At 49.0% G+C, this 20,323-nt stretch overlaps 1 protein-coding gene across 2 annotated transcripts in view; it reads right to left on the reverse strand.

Moving 5' to 3' along the window:
- The window catches only part of Arid1b (AT-rich interaction domain 1B), a 318,541-nt gene that overhangs the window by 55,876 nt on the left and 242,342 nt on the right, over nt 1-20,323 (reverse strand). For both annotated transcript variants that reach the window (XM_051206127.1, XM_051206126.1), the window contains 2 exons: nt 16,497-16,586; nt 2,773-2,952 (listed from right to left, as the gene is read on the reverse strand). In XM_051206127.1, coding sequence (XP_051062084.1) covers nt 2,773-2,952; nt 16,497-16,586 — 270 coding nt within the window. The remainder of the gene's footprint in view (nt 1-2,772; nt 2,953-16,496; nt 16,587-20,323) is intronic.

The raw sequence follows: 20,323 nt of genomic DNA on the forward strand, positions 1-20,323 counted from the left end.
TCTGGCTCTGGCTTCTTTGGCTAATAACAGTTTTGGAGCTGCAACCTCTGACTATAAAGCAGGATAGCCGAAATAAATCAACTCCAGGATAAGGCCACCGTATTACCAGACAGAGTGTCTTTCTGATTGTGACCTAGAACAAGAAGACGCTAGCCAACTGTTTTAGCGGTAACTTAAATGTGTAGAGTGAGGGGAGACCCTCCTTCAGCGGTCTTCACAGGAACACCAAGGAGGAACACATGCGGAGGGCAATTCCTGACTTGAACACGCCAGGTCCTAGTGCTTAGTGCTGGCCGGGACAAGTCTTTAAGATCACCGGTGCGGTGCCAGTGTGGGACCTGAGGAGAGGTCATCCTCTCTCAGGGTGGATCACGGTTTTGATGCCACAGAGGAACGAAACTGTCAGACGGCCTGAGGTGGAGAGGGTGGGCGGAGGCCAGGTGTGGGAACATCATCCTTGCTTCAGACTGTTCTTGCTGTCAGCTTGTACCAATAAACCCACGAAATGCCTTTCTGACCACACACCCCATTGTTTTGCAGGGGTCCAGTGGCTGGATTGTGGGCCAGGCCCTGGAACTGAGGCGAACAGGTAGAAAACCAGACCAGGAAGCAACGTCCTTCCAAGGTAAACAGTTTCCTTCTGGGGGAGAAGGAAGTCACAGGAAGAACTTGAGCCACAGAGTGGTTTGTGTGAGGGAGGATTTGCCTGGCTCAGTGCTCTTAAATGAAGGCTAGTCCATGCAATGACTTGGAGAAACAGAGGGATTTACTAAAAAAAGAAATGCAGTTTGCAGCAATGGCCTTTTTTTTTTTTTAATCTCAACTCCTATGGCAGAGCTTGCAGCCTATGCACACAGTACTTCTCAGAGGATCCAAAGGATCACAAGCTCAGAGCTCATGTGTGAACACTGCACAAAACCCGCATGGTCCTGCACAGACCTCACACGGTCCTGCACGGACTCACATGGTCCTGCACAGACTCACATGGTCCTGCACGGACTCACATGGTCCCGCATGAAGCCTCCATAGTTTGAGGCCAAGATCCTTAGTAGCCCCAGTTCTGAGAACAGGGCTCCAGCCTTGACAAATTACATCTCAGGAAAAGCCCACTGTAGTGAGATAGTCCTTCTCTGGCACTGACCACACCCATTGGGGGGTGGAGCCATGAGCGGAAGTGACTTGTGGAAGGAGGTCGGAGGGGGCCAGGAGAGGCGCTCTCTTTCTGGCGTGACTCGGACAGGAGAGGATCGGGTTGAATTTCCTGGTGTTCATCTGTCTAGGTTGTAAGTTATTTCTCCCTGAATAAATATCTATTCGGCCTATTTGTTTATCCTGATCCTTATTTACCATGATAGCCCACACTTTCTGTAACTACAGAATTTACAAACACTTGTCCAAAGTTCTTCCCATGAGAGCTAAGGAGCCCAGCTTTGCTTGGGAAGAGCCCAGTCAGGCCTGGTAAGGGAGTAGGCAGGTGAACTCCCACAGGAGACTTGACTTGGAGCCCACATCAGCTCAGGGCGGCTCATCATTGCTAACTTGCGGGATTAGCAGCATGGATGACTTCACCACATGCTATGAGGTCGGTCATACCAAATCCTAAAATCTCTGTCCACCCTGCCCACATGCACACAAAGCCTGGAAGGGGCCATTTGGAAAGGGTTATGGGGTATTTTAAGAGTTCTAGCAACAGAAGGAGATGAAAAGCAAGCACAATAAATATGCTAAAGAAACGGACGCACTGATAACTCCGAGGATATTTAACACCTTTTAGAGATGGAGCTCAAAACAAGACCCTGGTGACTCACTGTTTTCGGATGAGCAGTGCTAGCTACTGGAAAAGCCAGGGTCTCCAGGCCTCCAGGACACTTGCTGATCATCTGAAAGCCTTGGCAACTGGCCAGGCTCTGGGAGCCTATGTTTGCTTACTACACAGACACAGATCACACTGAGACACGGTGTCCTGTGGGCAGGTCAAGCTCTGGCTGTGAAGCTGAAGCAACTGGACATCTTTGGGGCACTTGCCTTAACTCGGATTATTCCTGGGCTTCTCAGCTATGAGGTCTTTCTATCCATTAAAGTCTAATATAATGCAGGCATGATACTTTAAGTGGCTTACTACCAAAAGTGGTCCAAAATACACCTGTGAGTTTTAAAGCCGTGAAAACAGGGCTCTCCATGTACCTGACACTCCCCGGGAGGCAGACTGGAAACTGGGTGTGGGTATGGCTGTGTATGTGCCCACTCCCTCCTCACCGGCCAGCCTCAGGCCTGCATCCATGCCAGCCTGTGTTCTGGAGGACACAAGGGTCAGGGTGGTGGGAGCTCCTGGGCCTCTGCTGCAGCACCGGAAAAGACCAGGCCCTGGACTGCAGACACCCTGCTGAGCGGGAAGCTGGCAGTGGGAGAGGCTACCAGTGTGCACACGACATAAACACTGGCAGGCTACGCAGATGGCCAATTTAAACCGGAGGCGGTCTGAGGATGTGCCTGTGCCCCTTCTTCAAGAGCACTTGGAGCCGCGTCATAGGACCAGGTGTACTCTCTTAGCACTCACATCTGAGCATGCGCCCAGGGTCCAAGCCCTACACACTAAGGCCAGCGGCTGCACTTAACCTCCTACTGCCATGGGTTTGCACTGAGCTCACCATCCGCCACAGCAAACATCAGGACTGTAATGCATGTTCATGCCATTAACATCTTGACGGGCGTGTTCAGAGAGCCCCTCCCAGCCACCACCACGTGTTTCGGAGATGGTTTTGCCTTTGTTACCTTGGGGTCCATACTGGCTCATTTGTGGACCGTAAGTGCCACTTGAGTTGCTCTGCTGAAAGTTACTGATTCCAGGGTGCATCTGGCCTCCAGGAGAAGGGTGGGGTGACATGGGCGGTCCTGCCTGCTGAGGTCCGTACTGAGACATCTGAGGGTTTCTCTGTGTGCCTGCCATAAAGCCTGCATGGGAAACAAACAGAAACGGTCACGCAGGTGTCTCATCGCTTCTGGATACACGAAGTATGTGGAAGGTGGAGAGGGCCCAAAGGCTGCCACGGGTCCCCGGAGTCTCTGGACATCAGGAATGGTGAACGTGATGGATGGGAAATGGGGTAAAGAGGGAGTCAACGCCAGATGAGTCCCAGAGACAGAACGGTGAAAGCAGGCCAACTTCCACTCACACCAGGCCCTGGGGGCTCCGTGCCTTCTCTGCGGAGCACAGGCCTACGGCGCCCCAGCTTTCTCCCCGCACACCCTCAGCTTCCCTCCTGACAGCTGTGCAGCTGTGTCCCACAGGGACCCCAGTCCACGTGAGTTCTGCACCTCCAAGTTTCCAACTTCCAGCCTTGAATCTGCCCGGCCAGCCACAGCACCCCTTGTGCGTGACGTCATCACAGGCCCAGAATCTGCCCTGCCAGCCAGTCACCCCGTGTGACATCATCACAGGCCCAGAATCTGCCCTGCCAGTCACAGTCACCCCATGTGACATCATCACAGGCCCAGAATCTGCCCTGCCAGCCACTGTCAATCCCTGTGTGCCCAGATGCATCCGTCAGCAGGGCCCTCTCTCTGTTGCACACTGGACCCATCAGCCTGCCTTGCTGACTATGGAGACACGGTGAATGGCTCATCTCTTCAGTCCTATTTCCGCAAAGCCTGCTCCCAGCCTAACTACTTTCCAGGCCCCTCGTCCTACGAATCTGTAAGAGTAACTTTTAGGACTGAAGACAGGTACCAGACAAATCCTTCACTTGCATAAAGCCCTTCATCGCTTTCTATGGCCCTGGGACCTGCAACACAGCATCTGCTGGGAGCCTCTCATGTTGACCCCATCGCCGAAGCTCCTCTCCCTTTGCTATAATGACCATCCACGGGCCTCTTGTCCACCCCAGAAGATGGTATCAAGCACTGTCCTTCAACAAGGTCTGTTCTCTCCGGTCCCTGCTCCTTAGAAGCCACCTCACCTGCTCCATCCTTCTACTGCTTTCCCTCTCTCAGATGCCTTCAAAGTACTTTTCATGCATCATTATCATTTCTACATGTGTATGTGGTGTGTGCATGCATGTTCACATGTGTGTGGGTGCACCTGTCTGCCTTCACAAGCACGTGACATTGGCTGTTCTCTTGTACCACGCTCAACCTTACTCACTGAGGCCGTGTCTCTTGCTGAACCCGGAGTTTGGCACTTCCGGTTAGTTCAGCTTGCCAGCTTCCCTGGGGTTCCAGCCTCTGCCTGAGTGCTGCTGGGATCTGAGGGTGCCAAATCTACCTGGCTTTTATGTGTGTCTTGGTACCCAGGTACATCTCCATGCTTGGAAAGAAAGCATCATGTGTGTCCTGGTGTCCAAGTACATCACCATACCTGGATGGAAAACATCATGTATGTCCTGGTGCCCAGGTACATTTTCATGCCTGGACGGAAAGCCTCATGTGTGTCCTGGTGCCCAGGTACATCACCATACTCGGATGCAAAGCATCAAGGTGCCTTTCTCCAGCCAACATGACTTGCTTATTCCTTTTCTTCCTCACTATCTCACACACACACACACACACACACACACACACACACACACGCACACACACACAATCTCGTCTCACTCAATGCTTCAGCCTGAGTGTCTTGCAGAGTGGACTGTACACGTAGGATACCTCCCAGGCCCTTGTATGAGAGTCTCCCCATGTAGGCTGGACTTCCTTGGACCGCATGAACCTGATGCGCTCCTTCTCCTTCTATCTCCCCGGCAGCACCACACCCAACCCAAACTGCCCTGTGAGTAACTGGGTGGACATCCAAGCTGCTGCAGAGCCTACCACAGAAGGCACTTGACAAATAGGTATTTTAAATGCACCAAGAAAATGTGTGCTTACATTATGCAGAAATGCAATGTTAGAAATACCCACTGGAGCAGCCCAGGCCAACAGAAGTGTGTGTTCAGAGTAACCCGCTGATGACAAGAGTGTTGGGTGAGAACGCTCATGTTTCTCAGTGGAGGCCCTGCCTGCTCAGAGCTGAACCCAGAGTGGAGCCTCAGCGGCTGCAGGCAGGGCAGTGTGCAAGCACAGGAAAGCAATGCTCCCAGGTGACAGGGACCACGGTTTACATTTCCTAAGAGCACAATGCGATCTTCTAACAGGGCTTCTGCCTAAAGAGCCTTAAAGTAAAGGCTAGGAGAGCTACTTCTTATTACCCCATTTAATTTATTTACAAAAAGACATCTGATGACATTGGGCTTCATTGGCAGTTCCTGGATAGAAATCATCAAGAGAAAACGTTAAGATTGCCAGTCTGAAAACAAGCGCGTGGGAATCAGTGCACTTACATTTCTCTACGCGAATGCATCTTCAGACGTCACAGAAAACAGTACCCTGGCTAATAGAAAAGGCCCTTCTGCTCGACAGGGATTGTGTGCAACTGTTTACCTCACTGTCCCTCAACTATGAAGGTGTCGGTGCTCAACCACAGAAGAAGGAGCCATCACTCCCCGACCTCTGTCTCAGCAATCACCAACTGCCTGTACTGGCCCCAGGGTTGTGTCTTCAACTTAGAATGTAGCTGGAATCAGATGTGTTTATGAAGACTCCTGTAAGGTTCAACGGAGTCAGCCTGGGGGTGCTCTGCCGCACGAAAGGTAAATGCCTTTGGCTCTTGGATGCCCCATCAATCAGCCACACTCTCCACTTAGAGAACACGCTGGCATTTACTTGTGGGCCTGCTTCACTTGTCTGTGTGGAATCTGCATCCCTGGGTACTCAGCTGTGCACAGTGCAAGGGCTGTGGGAGGAGCATGTCCTGGGAAGCAACGCGCTAGCTCCCCTTCCCAGAGCCCCTTGCAGGTGCTCTACAGTGTGTGGTCGTGAATGCGCTTCAAGGCTCTGGTGAGTTTGGTTCTAGAAGTCTCTGCTTCTGTCATCTGTCTGTACACATCAGTCGTGGTCTTCTGACCAGTCTCCTACAGACAGCAGTGGCCTCCCAACTGCACAGGGCTCACAGCCTGCTCCGCAGTCTGCAGACAGCTGGACTCTTGGTGTGAATACCAGCCCTGGCCAGATGATGCCACCACAGCAAAGTGACAGCTAATGCTGCTGCAGGGTGCAGTACAAAGAAAGGCCTGCAGGGGGTGGTGTGTAAAGTCGCAAGGCCAGCTCGAGGCTCACACAGTGACTCACAGCTAAGCTAAACAACACTTCTAGTTGTTTCTTCTCCCCTGTGGGCTGGGAATAGGACCTGAGACTGTGTGCGTGAGAGGCCTATACTGCTGAGCTATACTGCCAGCTCTCAAGACTTCCAATCTGTAAACAGTGACATATGTAAATAGCGACATCATCTTCTAAAAACATTGGTGAAAGCTGACACAGAAGTTGCTTGAAAAAAGAGGCATTTGTACTCTGTGTAAATATAGAAACAACACACACACAATAATAATTTGTTCCCGTATTTATGAAGTGGGGACAATTTTATTTGCCTCACAGGCATGCCATGAGTGAAGAGAACATCACCAGAAAGAAAGACCTAGCACCATCAGCTCCCAATAAATGCCACTAATAGCAACTTCCTATCCCCAAGTGGTCAGCAGGAGGGGTGGCCTGGGCCACAGCAGCATGGTTCCAAGTCAAGGTTTGCTGGGTAGATACCAACTAGACTCTAAGGCTCCCCTTGCTCTAGTTAGCTCTCTATCACTCCAGTCAGACATATTTTGTTTTTCTCCCGCAGGGTGGGGGGGGGCCTGGGGTGGACTCTGATGGGGGAGGTCCTTCTGTGTGTATGTTTCTCTCATCAGTTAATGAATAAAGCACTGATTGGCTGATTGGCCAGATAGGCAGTGATGTAGTTGGGCAGAAACTGCCACTAGCTAACCATAGAGGTGAGTACAGACAGACAGGCTGTGATGTAGCTGGGCAGAATCAGGATATAAGCAGGGAGAAACAGGAAATTGCTCTCTTCTCTGCAGAGAAGCTTAGCATTAAACATGCAGCAGATGAAGGAGTAAGAGATCTGAACCCTTCTCTGGTTAAGATAAGACCATGTGGAAATGCATAGATTAATAGAAATGGGTTAATATTTAAGACAGAGCTAGCCAATAAGAAGTCATCGGCCAACAGTTTTGCAACTAATACAGCATCTGTGTGTTCACCTGGGGCTGGAAGTGGTGGCGGGACCAGCCGGGACAGAAAACTGCTGTAACAAGACTCAACATGTCCGTCATAATTGTTTTTGTTATTACTTTAAATCTTTATTGAAGGAAATGGGCATTGTAAGCATTTCTTCACCTTCAAAAGAAATCAAATTCTGTAACAGTGTTTCTGCCTATTTATGGTGTTAGTATTTGTTTGCCTGCATTTTGCTTTCAGGAAGTTATTATGGAGTGGCAGTTTATGACAGTGCAGAAGAGGCAATCTGACAGCTGCGAGAACTTGTACTAGGTGTGAAGTGTTGCTAGTTAGAAGCCAAACTTTCCAGCAAGGGAAGCTTAGTGAGTACAGGATGGAACACCTCTGCGCCAACTTGCTGTATGCAGTAAAGAATTCCATGTCCCAGGCTGGGCGCTGGTGGTGCATGCCTTTAATCCCAGCACAGGGAAGGCAGAGGCAGGGAGATCTCTGAGTTCGAGGCCAGTCTGGTCTACAGAGCGACAGGCTGCAGAGTAATACAGAGAAACCCTGTCTTGAACCCCCCACCAAAAAAATTCTATATCCCAACCAAATATCTAGCAGGAGAAAATTCACACTTGGGACAAAGCAGTAGGTTAGGTAGCGAACAGAGCAGAAGGCACAGCCATTCCCACAGCCTAAATGCCTGCCAGTGGACCCCTCTGCCAACGCGCCAAGTCAACTCCATTGTGCCTGCTGCCACGGAGACGGTGGGCTCTGGTCGGAAAACCCAGGTCAGAGTGTGGAGTACCACAGAGGAGCCAGCCTGCTGCCATTTTTGACAATTGTACCTACCTTAGATGAGATGTAGAGATCTCTCTCTCTCTCTCTCTCTCTCTCTCTCTCTCTCTCACACACACACACACACACACACACGCATGCACGCACACACACGCGCGCGCACACACACACGCGCGCGCGCACACACGCATGCACACACACACGAGCTCGACAGCTGTTATTACTCAGGCATTTACATCCAACCCACCATTTACCTCCTGCCACAATGACCCCACATATGCAAATGTATCTCTTTGCCAGGTTCCCCTACAAACTACTGAAGGCAAACCACATCCTAAGTCCCTGTAAGTGGTGACTTCCCCTAGGTGGAAATCTGTCCTCAAGCACCTCTGGCCTGCAGTCTGAGCCCTTGAGTAGCCCTAGGGTCTGTCTGTTGAGTTCTCTTTGCACAGTCAGCCAGAGCCCAGGGCGTTCTTGCCTTACTTACTTCCCTACCCTTCCAAATGGCTGGTTCTAGAAATAACTGGCAGGCCACTATATGGGACAGACAAGCTAGGTACTGACCAGCTCTGCATGGCCCATGGACTCGAGTGTACAGCCTTCTTGGCTGTCGGGGATGACAGGTGGGGGGGGGGGGAGAATAATTAATTCCTGTCAAGAGCCTGAACCGACGTTCCAGGTGAAGAGTGCAGGCTGCAACTCTGCTAACCTTAGGACCTCAGTCGTCAGTGGCCAGACATCCATTAGGATTTTCTAAAGGTGTGAAGACCAAGGGTCTCCCAGCGTTTTCTTCAGTGACATGTTATGTGTGCAGGCAGGGAATTTCCACAGTTAAACTGGAAGGAATTTAAGCCAGGGTCTTGGCTTCCAACTGTTTGTCGCTGTCTTATTCATATTCACGTGATGACAAATTCTGTAGAGGAGGTTGGAGAAGAGGGGTCAGGTAAAAACCCAGCAAGGGCTCATTCTACAGGAAGGAAACCAAGGCGAGCGCCAGGCTCACACAGCAGAGCTCAGCTCCGCTCACACGCTATTCAGCTACTTCACCAAAGGACGCTACTGAGAGCTACAGGGGCGCTTGCAAGACACACAAGGATCCAGAAGCCACCAAAACCCAAGCATGCTTGTCCTTCGGCACAGAGACAATCTATTTTCATGCTGGTATCTGCTAAAAAAAAAAAAAAAAAAAAAAAAAAAAAAAAATACCCCTCAGAAATAACTTGTTCCTGCAAGCCAGAGCAACAGAGGATGTCACACCACATGTGTGTCATAGTGGTCACCTCAGTACAATGTCTCCACTAGAAAGGCAGGCGTGGCCATTTCTCTTCACAAATAGGTGTCACATTCCCATCTGGAGAGACAAATAGATCGTAACAAGCATTCTTGTTGCATTGTAATATCTTCAGTGTTTATCTGCCTGCCGGCCTCTCTTCACAACAGGACCTGCTCTGAGGAAGATGCAAACTAATGGCCCATTCAAGGCTTCAACCCAGGACCCCTGCATTGCGCCAGCTGTGCCATTAGGTTGACTGTGACTGGCAGAATCGCTCTTTCTCCTTGCCCTGCTACTGCAGAGCTCCATACCCAGGCTCCACAGCAGCCGCTAGGCCACCCCACTCGCTCTCAGCTGACTTGCATCCAAGCTGACATCATCTATCACTGGGTAAATTAGAGCCAGGGGAGGGTCAGACTGATTACCCAGCTGGAAGAAGGGGATGGAACATTCACCCTCTCTCTATGAAAACGTCTACTGCCAAAGTTGTCTTCAGGGCCGAGGGCCTCGAAGGTGAGCGCATCGCTGTGCTGAGACACAAGCACGTGGATGACCACAGCATCGCCGACGCTTTCAGCCTCACCCGAAAGATGCAAACAATGCTCTGTCGGTTTGTTTCAACCCATCTCATCCGAGCTACCTGCATGGCGCCCATCGTATTAACAACCAATGCCTCGCACTAACCCCTTCACATTCAAGGTCTTCTCTATCTGCACAGTGCACCCAAAAGGTGTTCTGACCTTCATGTTATGTTCCAGGAGATTTCACCAAGGTCAAGGTCACAAAATCATTAATGGTAAAGATTGCCTCCAACGGAGTTCTAGTTCATGACGCTTCAGTGTTACCCGCCTGTGGTGGCCAAGGGGGCTGCCAGCCTCAGCCTGTGGCATTCAACCGATGAGGGTCTGCAGGCCCACCATACAGGGCCTCATTTTCCTCACACCTGACAAACACTGACCCTGAAGCTAAACACAGGTCAGTGATCTGGACCTGACGATCACCGAGAGCCAGGCAAGACAATCCCGGTGGCTCACAGAACACTCTGTGCACACAGAGGTTCCAAGACAGGGCGAGTGTGGTGGCGGCTGTGACAGGTGAGGAGAGATCAGGAAGAAAGGACAGGTCTGTTCAGAGAAGGGGCCTCAGCTGAGCCCACCAGAAGGACGCTAAGGCTGTGCGACCAAGGCTCCCAGGCAGGCTAGGGGCAGTAAGAGGAGCTGCAGATTTCTGAAGGTAACTGGAGACACTGGCTGGCCAGTTCACGTGGGGAGCTAGTGCAAGGCAGAGCTCCTGGAACTCACTCCATGACCACTTAGAGAGCGGGAGGGGGTGATGTAGCATTCCGGTGTAGGATTAAAGGCAAAAAGTATTCTTTCACCAAGCTAAGGAACACAAGAGGATCAGGAGAAAGACACATTTTGTTCAACATACAATGTTAAATTTACCAAGATCAGACACTCTCAGATACTTGCCACCAGTTGGAAATGTCACCTGCTAATGCACACATCATGGGCAGCTGGAGTCTGACTGCTGGACAGTGCTGTGTTTCTTTTACAGTGATCTAAAAGCTAAACAGAGCACTCCTCCTCCAGTACTGAGTTTTCCTACATGGAACGCTCCCCCAGCCTCCTGTGAGACATACTTCGAAGAGGTCAGGAAGTCCTAGAGTGAGCCCCTGTGCCATCCTTAAAAGAAACCTCTGGTTTGAGTTTGGGATCGTACTTTGCAGGTCACAAGGGGGGATCTTGAAGAAGAGCAGAGGGTAATCAGCTGCTTTCAGAGGAGATGGTGGACTGTTGCTAGTGGCCAGCAGGCACGTTCTCTTTAGAAATAGAGAGAGCTAGAAAGGCGAATTACGGAACATTCGCTGATAACCAGTGCATCCCGGAACATCACAGCGTGGGCAGGGTTACTGTCAGTTTCAAAGCTGAGGACCAGAGGGGGCTGCTGCCTTTCTTTGTGTTTTTGTTTTGTTTTGCAGTTTCCCACATCACAACTAAACACCAAACCCCTCTTCCCATTGTGTACCCTTGCCTTGGCTGCCTCCTTCACTTCAGTACCGACACGCAGAGCTGTTTTTGACAGTTAAGGCATTCCGTCAAATACAGGGGAAATCTCTCATGCCCGACACTGGTTGCCATCCCTACCTGGGTTCTCTTAGAACCTGAGTGTGTTTACATATTTACATGGAAGTAAGTAAACTCTTAGGTTTCCAGTATCACAGCTGGTTTCTGGCAGGGCCGGAGTCAGAAGCCAGAAGTGAAGTGGGGACTGAAGATGCTCCCACCGTGCAGGAGGAAGAAACGATGGGCTAGCAAAGGCATGCTGGCCGGGGGACACGTTTGGAATGTGAGAGGGGGTACGCTACGCTTCATGCTTCGTTCTCTGCATTGGAAGACGTGAATACTGAACCGCATGGAAACTGACTGATTTCTGGGTCTGTGAGTGTTGGCCACTTACAGTGCCTCTGCTGTTCACGTAGCCCTGGGTGTGTGTCCAAGTGGCTCAGAGACCTACAGAGACACTCCAAGAGATCCTCTTCTCATGCCATGGCATCAGAAAATACAGGAAAGGTGCTGGGGAGATGGCCTGGGTGGCCTGAGTTTAGGTCCCCAGCACCCACTTATTAAGAAGCCAGGGTGGTGGAAAGAGTGGATCCCTGGGACTCTCTGGCTCATCAATTAGCAGAGATAAACTGGGAAGCTCTTAGTTAGGTGGTAGGTCTTGTCTCAAAAAATAACATGTAAAGCTGTTGAGGAAGGCACCTGCACACACGTGCGCACAAACATGAACAAACATACAAAGTATGAGAAAGGTCTGTAAGCACAATGTGAGTAAACTTTTGATGAGAAGTTCTGCTCACTTGGAAGGGAAGCTGATGGGCCCTGGCCGTTGGTAGAGGGACACTGTAAGAATAGAAGAATGTAGTAGCAATCAGGACATGCCCTACTAATCCAGTCTAAAGAAACACCCAGTGAGGCGCTAAAGGGCGGATTGTTCCCGCCTGGCTTCTGACTCCCCTTTTGTAGCATCTCAATGCATATCACACGGGGTCTGCTACCTGCTTTCCTGGGTACCGGACTACTTTCACTAAAAGAATGTAGTTACTGAGAAGCGTCATTGTGAAGATCAGATTCCAGGGACAAGTTTCTTTTTTGTGTGATCCCACTGACAACCAACAGCCAGAGGCCCTATGATGTCTGCCCACCCCAAAGGCCAGGACTTTATAAAGATGCAACACTCTGTCACTGCTCTTCTCCTGGTTGTACTGATTTGGCTCGTGTTACAGCACGAGTGGTCCTCAGTTAAGCATGGCTAGCACTCAGGCTGCTATGGCAACCGGTCTTTCTTTATGTAGGTCGGCATGGAGAGGAGATGAAGACTGGGGCTGCTGCTCAACGGCTTAGGAAGACATCACCCAGGGTGTCTCCTGTGCTGATCTGATGCTCACGCAGGGCACAAAGAACCGCCTCAAGCCACAGAACACACTCTACAGCACATCGCCGCCAGCGGCAGCGTCGACTTTGCCTGCGATCCGTGTCCGAGAGGGAAAGTTCTTAGGGGTTCTGTTCCAACCTATCTCAAGGACTAATTAAATCCTCATTACCACCTTCTAATTATTCAAATACTGTGGGATTATGCTCAGGAAGTCCCTGCTGGCACGAAGAGATGAAAAGGGTTAAACAAGCCGTGTTGGTTTTGCGAATCCAGTTCTGGGATAGTCCTTCAGAAAGCCACCAGCATCAACATGAATATTTAACTAGATACCACTGTGAAAATTAAAAGGGAATTCAATTAAAAGCCTAGCAAAAAATTAATTCTGACCTCTCTACATCTGTCCAAATAAATAAGGCTTCCCTCAATGTTTTCACCTAATTGCTAATCCAATAACCCTGAAGGGCATTTGCTGGTTTCATTAGGCTTAACGTGTTTTAGGGGTTAAAAATGTGATCACTTTAGCGTTAGCACTTATTATGCTTATTTAGCTACTAAAATGACTGACTATTCCATACTCTGTCCAAGCCCTCCTGAGAAACGGGCCACACATTAATAAGCCCGTTGAAATTGCTCTTTAGGAAGTATAAGATGTACACACTGAAAATAAAGAAACGAGGCCACTGTCAGCCTAAACCCCTGTGCTGGGGTTTCCCAGTCCTCTACGCCTCCTGCCAGATGACTGCGATTGTGCATGGTGTTAACCGGCCCTACAGAAAGACTCGGTTTAAAACAAGAACCAGACACAAATGTGTTGTCACAATTTAAGTATGACACTTCTCCCAAAAGCTCCTGTGTTGAGGTCTTGGCTTCTAAGGTAGATTCAGTCACAGATTAAGTGATTAGATCATGAAGGCTCTGAGCTAATCAGTAACTTATCCGTGGACAGATCCTTAGTTTGATGGTAGTGTGGGCAGGTCATGGGGACTAGGAAGGAGGAGGGAAATGGCTTGGCTGGAGGAAGCCGGTTACTGGGAGCCTGTTCCCATCTATCTGCGCTTCCCAGGTGTCTGGGGACAGTAACTGGTCCCCTGTGCCATCTCCTCTGTGCCCCAATCAATGGAGCCAGCTGATCCTGGACTACAACCTCCGAAACCCCACACCCAAATAAATCTTTCTGCAAACTACTTACATCAGGTCTTTGTCACTGACGAATACATGTTATTACTGAATAACAAACCCAAGTTTTAATCTTTTTTTTTTTTTTTTTAATTACTCAGCTATTAAAGCTTCAGCGTGAAGTACCAATGGGTTTTACGTTGAAAGTGTGGAGGACACAATAGAGCAGTGGTTCTCAGCCACCCTAACGCTGCGACCCCTTATACAGTGCCTCATGGTGTGCTGACCCCAGCCTTCCAATTATTTCACTGCTACCTCATGACTGTAATTTTGCTACTTTTATTAATCGTGATTAATATCTGAACCCTAAGGGGCTGAGACCGGCAGGTTGCGAGCCACTGCCACAGAAAGGAATGGGGGGGGGGTTGATCAACACCAACGTGTTTCTCTCCTTTCTGTAACCTACCTATGTGTGTGTGGGCACCAATACCTTCCTTCTATGGCAGGAAAAGCCAAAGCTGTGGTGGGTTGTGGTCACCGGCATCTAAGCACAACGTGGGGAAGGGCCTCATGACCTACGCCCTTTGACCCACCAGGCGTGAGAAGGAGTAGAGAACTTAGAAACTCGTCCTTCAGGGTTTGTGAGCACCGTAAAGGCCCACGGCTACCAAAGCTGTGCACACCCAGGTGGGACCTTGCCATCCGTGAACCCCTTCTAACCCGGGCAGGTTGTTTTTTGAAGGAGAGCATGAGGGCCAAGCAGAGGGAGCAATATCAGGACAAAAAGGCCAACAGAGTTCATTCGACCTCTTGAGCCTGCAGGGACCGGGCTCCAGGACACTGCCGCCGTCCATGTTTGTGCCGTGGGGACTTGGGAGGGGGCACCACAGCCTTTTGTGGGCCTGTGTTCAGGGAAGTGTTTACACAGCTCCTGGCATGAAGGGAAGCATGTCTTCAGCATGCATACAAGGAAGCAGAATGTGGAATCCCACTATTTCACCTCATTAGAACAAATGTAAGAGGAAACCACTAAACTCGCTTATTTCAGCCCCAAGCATCTGAGAAGCTAGGTTCTTATCTCGTCTTACCCAAAGCTGTGATTTTTTTGAAGAAAGACATTTTGAAAATAGACTCTAGCTATCAAATATGTAAAATAGTGTTTTTTATCAAATGTTACTAGGAGCAAACATTTCTTCTTACACTTTAAAAAATAATAAGCTTATTTTCTTTTAATCCCCTTTGCCTACTTTTAAAGGAAAATTAACTTATATATGTCGGTCCATTATTAAATTAATAGCTACTTTTAAAAAAGGAAGTTCTGCTTTGATTGGAAGCTGTGTAGCTATGTTTTCAGGACTGTTTCAAAGAAGGGGGCTTAGGGAATATGCTCTTAAAAAGCAACTTATAAAATTAATTATTAATTTGCTATTTGAAGGAAATGCTTGCTATAACAGCCCAGACTGTCAGGTATCCAGTGTGTTAACCAAACCACACTGGAGGTAACAGGGAAAATGTCTATATTCTGCCCTGCAAATTGATTTAACTAGGATGCCCCCCACCCCCGGATGTCAGGTTTCCATGCTTGTGTTTCTAGGTTTTCAAATCTTACCAGTTTTAAAGGCTGGGGAAATGCTGTTTGAGGGGCTATGAGGGCTTCCCTCTGCCAGTTAGTGTGCTGTACTTAGTATTTTAGGGTCTCCAAACAAGGGCAACTATGTCCTGCTCAGTGCTGGCCTAGTCTGAGCGGGTAGATGCCCAGTGCAGGAAAGATTCCTCTTACCGCCATCTCACTGGCCCAGCTACAGACCCAAGATACAAGCCAGGACCAATGAACCATCACAGTCCTTTGCACCTGTCAGCACTGGCAACAGCTGAGAGCTGGTCATCAATGATGGCTAACTGTGCCACTCTAACCTTCCCATAAGAGATCTGGGGCAGACCCCACAATGGGATTCACAATGTGCACATGACTCCCACACACTCGGAAGTTTCAAAGCCATCCACACAATCTCCCAGGAATACTCAGGCACACCAACACTCAGAAACTTCAGTCTCAAAGTGTGCCTGTGTGGAAAAGATAACTCTAATCCACCAGCAGCGGTGGTCCATACTAAACTACCTTAAAATCACCCCCGGCCCAGCAGAGGTGCATAACTCTTCTCCATACCAATCCTGTTAAAATTGCCTTTCCCTTCCCTCTGCCCTAGCTGCAACTGTACCTTCACGGAGGGCAAGAGGGCCGAGGGATAAGCCTAGGGACACCAGGCATTATGAACACACCATGGAGTGACACGCAGCACCCAGCAAAGCCACGGAGAGTTTGTAGGCGCCAGCCAACGCCTGTGTGGAAGTATCAGAAGAGTACACGCTCCTTTTCTGACCTGGATGCCACCAAGGGAACCCACGTGAACTCGGGGAGCTGACCGTGTGCTATTCCAGGAGGGCTCCAGTCTGAAAGACCTTACAATTTTATACAAGGTCTTGTTACATGCTTAAAATCTGCTAGTAAATACCACAGGAATGAGGGATTGGTCAAAAAGATTTTCCTATACATACACACGCATGCACGCACACACGCAAATGTAGACATTATTTTATCACAACATGTATAGATGATGTTTTACGGGGCTTTGTGAACACATGTTCTTTGGGTCTTGAGTCACCCTCTGTCAAATGTCGCCCAATCTACATGAAAGACCCCTTCCTCTTCATGACTGCGATTACACGAAAGCTCGCGGTGTTCACTTGACAGGAAACACTATCTGTGTGGGCATGACCTGAGACTCACCTCTTTCCTGTGGCATTGGTGATTGGCTCAAGGCAGGATGGGAACTGGATTCTGACTGGCTCCCTGGTGGTTGGGGAGGCATCTGGCTGCCTGTAAAACACAGGGGGGAAACAAGGATTTATATTTTGGATTAATACTGTACCCACAAAAGCCAGGATATATTTTAACAATTCACTTTTATGATCACAAAAAGCACAGAGACAAGAGCTCAAAAAGTAAAATAAAATTCATCTTTTTCCATGTAAAATGAAGAAGAAAAGATAGAGATATTTACCAAAAACCTGGTTAAAGATACGAAATCCAAGAATCGACTGCTGAATGGCCTGTCAAACTCATGGAGGATTCAGCAATGGCTGCAATCCAACTCACCCATCACCACATTCCACAAACGCAAAGATGGGCACCCAAACATAGTGCTTGAGTCTGAACTCATCCCCACAGGACAGAAATAAAAAACGGCTGGCATTCCCTCACCTGTGACATCCAGTCAATACAGTAACATCGATTTCTAATAAGCAATCTGAGGTCCACCCTAAACTTAGACGGCGGGCCCTAACGTCGCAAAGCAGGCGGTGCATTCACACCGAGGGAGAGCCGCCCTGCAGCTTGTTTGTGTTGCTGATACAACAGCAGCATCTGTTTAATTCCCATTACTTCTTCCCACATAATGTAAGCTTCTCGAGGTGGGCATCAAAGAATATACAATGACTCATAACCGCAGACTACAGGATAAAGGAAAAGACACTTGTTGATAAAAGAGGGATTCAGATCATGTGGAGGGATATGAAGCATCATTCAAGGTTCTTGACAGTGTTAGTTAGCTCACTTCCTGTCCAGAGCTGTAGACTCATTTCTAAGGCTTAAGACAAGGCAGGGTTAAAAAGTACTGAATTTAACACCACCCTCAAGGCCCAAGCGCTCATGGCATGAGGGTATGGAGACTTTATGCTCTACCTTCTCTCTCAGTTACAATATATAAAAGAGACACCCTTAAACACATGTAACTTCCCCACATCCTTATGAGTGGCAGTCACATGGCCATGGCATCTTATGCTAACTACTTGGATTTCACAGGTCCTGTTCTGCCATACCTAAATACATTACTCAACAAGAATCACAGCTAAATAGAAATGGAAACTCAATGGCTTCAAGACTGCCACCAAGTCTTTCCACTCAGGCTGTGTGACACGCACCCATGCATCTTAGTCCCGAAGTCTTTGGGGATGGCCACTCATGATCACTCTAATAATAATGCTTGCACAGGACAGCAAAAGGAAGGCAGATGCGTTCCACCACAGGGAGAAGGCAATGGCTATGAAAGCATGACTAACCCTCAGGTTCTTTTGGGGGGCTTATGCACCCCACTTTTAGAGAATAATATAAAAATTGTTATATATTTCCAAGTGCTCGTCTGTCACACTCATGAGATACCTTGAGCAATGGGGAGCTCCTGGAGCCTGGCAAATAGCACAGTGTGCTCCAACTGGTTCCAACTGGCTTCATCTTAGGCATCTACAGTAACTGAATATTAATAGCAAATAATTACCTGCACAGTAAAAACATTTAACTTCCTGGTCTAAAACAACTCCAAGGGCAAACACTGGGTATAGATCTACAAAAGCTGTTCTGTAGCCACTGTGGGTTACATGCTTCCTATGAAATGAAATGAAATGCCCCAGGGCCCCAATCTATAGTCCATTTAGAAATTTAAAGCACTCTGCAGCCAAACTCAGACTCCTAAAAGTGTCACTGGGGAACAAGCTGCCGCGAGACAGTGAGTGCTTACATTTAATGCTTGCTTCTGCATGACAGGCTGGATTCCTAGGCTCACATGGAGAAAACAAGCAGCGACTCTATGTCCACACAGGGCATGCCTGAGACACTGCTTTCCCATACAATGCACCAGCAAAAATAAGGACTGCAAGACATCCATCCCAGCATGCACACTACGCTGCCCCAGCCAACCGCTGCTGTGCGCTACCTGGTACAACGTAAGGATGATGTCCCTTCAAAGCAACGGAGGATGCACACATTAAATCTACCCTTTCACGAAAGGAAACAGCTGTTTAATGTTGAATCAACCCAAGTCGTTCCAACTTCCCCGTTTTCACCCTCTCTACCTAGCCTCTTCCATAACTATTAGGTAACTGATCACTTGGGAGCAGCACCCTGAGTACCCGCAGAGATAACCATGTTACAGCAGTGGACCCAGAAAACACATATGAAGTGTAGCACAAGAGAACTCCGGTGTCCACAGTCCACAGCAGGAAATCCAGAGCCTTTTGATGAACCGAACTAAGGAAATACCCTCAAATCTGTGGGGTCCCACGTATGCTAGTTTTAAGTAAAACCTTTCAGAGTTCGCTAATTATTTCAAAGGAGGGTATGGCCATGTGAGGTAAACAAACCTACCTTAGGAGGCGAACTCCAACCTCCATAACTCGAGTTTAGCCATAACTCGAGTCGTGTTATCTGCCTTCTGCCCTCATCTATATCCATAATGATTTAGCACAACCGGAAAAGACAACCCGACACTGTAATGAGAATGGACGCCGACAGGTAACCCTATGTCTTTATTAACCAAACGCGGTATAAAGAAAGAGGCACAACAATTTAAAGTGAGCAAATTTCTACTTTTGTTCAGTCGAAACAGCGAGAACAGTACAAGGTCATCTTACGTCCAAAACTCCACCTCCCCTCGCGGACGCAGCTGATGCAACTACAACGTTGTTATGTACGGCTCTCTCTGCAGACCTTATTTGAATCTGTCAATTTTCCCAGTAAACGCTCTGCTTCTAGGAGCATCCGCTGTTGCTTTCAGCCACGCCCCCTAGTGTCCCCTCAGCGTAGCTCAGTCTTTCCTGATGACTTACTCATGTACCAATGAGCTGTTTTGTCCGACTCAGGTAAGACATTTCCATCACTGAAAACGAGGACATGCAATCTGGGACATGCATGGGAAATGCCACGTCTTCCTCTGTTCACCCTTTCATGGGGCTAGGGCACCGGCACGTTCCGTTTCTGGTGTCCATATTGATTACTTCATCTGGCTGATGTTCGTTTTTGGGGGTGTCCATTTCCCCTTTGAGGCTGATCCAAGCCCCACAACTCCTGCAACTTTCTCCAGCTAATTTCAGCATCTACTAGAAGATCCCGCCCGTGAGGTTTACCACGGTATCTATGTGCTAATGCTAACTCCCCTTTTCCCCCTTGACTTCCACGCGTGTTAACTGGACTTCAGTCTGGGAAGAGCATGTCCTCCTATCAACCTCATGTTCACTGAGGAAAGAACCACGGCAGGAGGGTGAAAGCCGGCTCCTTCTGCAGAGCTGCCATACGTGGCAAAAGCAAAGGAGAGTTCAGTCTGTGACGGGGACGCCATCGAAAGGGAGGCGACTTCGCCTGTGACGTAACCCGACAGAGGAATGGGTAGGAACTGTCAGCACTAGAGAAGCTTCACTCCTTACTCTGTGTTTCATTTTCCATCAGAACAGTTGGACATGCATGTAGTACATGCGTGTACACACGCGGAAGTGGACACGGTATCTTCCTTCATTGCTCTCCGCCATCTCCCGAGGCACAGTCAATCTCAGAGCTCATCGATTCGGCGGCTAGTCAAGCGTGCAGGCTTGCTTGGGGGATCCAGTCTGTTTCCTTCTCTGTGACTGCGGGTGGGCTAATACTTCACACCACGGTAAATACTGAGCCATCCTCCTAGAACGTTCCCCAAACTCAAGCTTTAAAGGCCTGATCTCTGGCCTATCACACTTCTGGGAAGTGGTTGGACAATAAGAGGTAGAGCCTAATGGAAGGTCTTTGGTTGTTGG

Source organism: Phodopus roborovskii, unplaced genomic scaffold, assembly GCF_943737965.1.
Source record: "Phodopus roborovskii unplaced genomic scaffold, PHOROB, whole genome shotgun sequence".
NCBI lineage: Eukaryota > Metazoa > Chordata > Mammalia > Rodentia > Cricetidae > Phodopus > Phodopus roborovskii.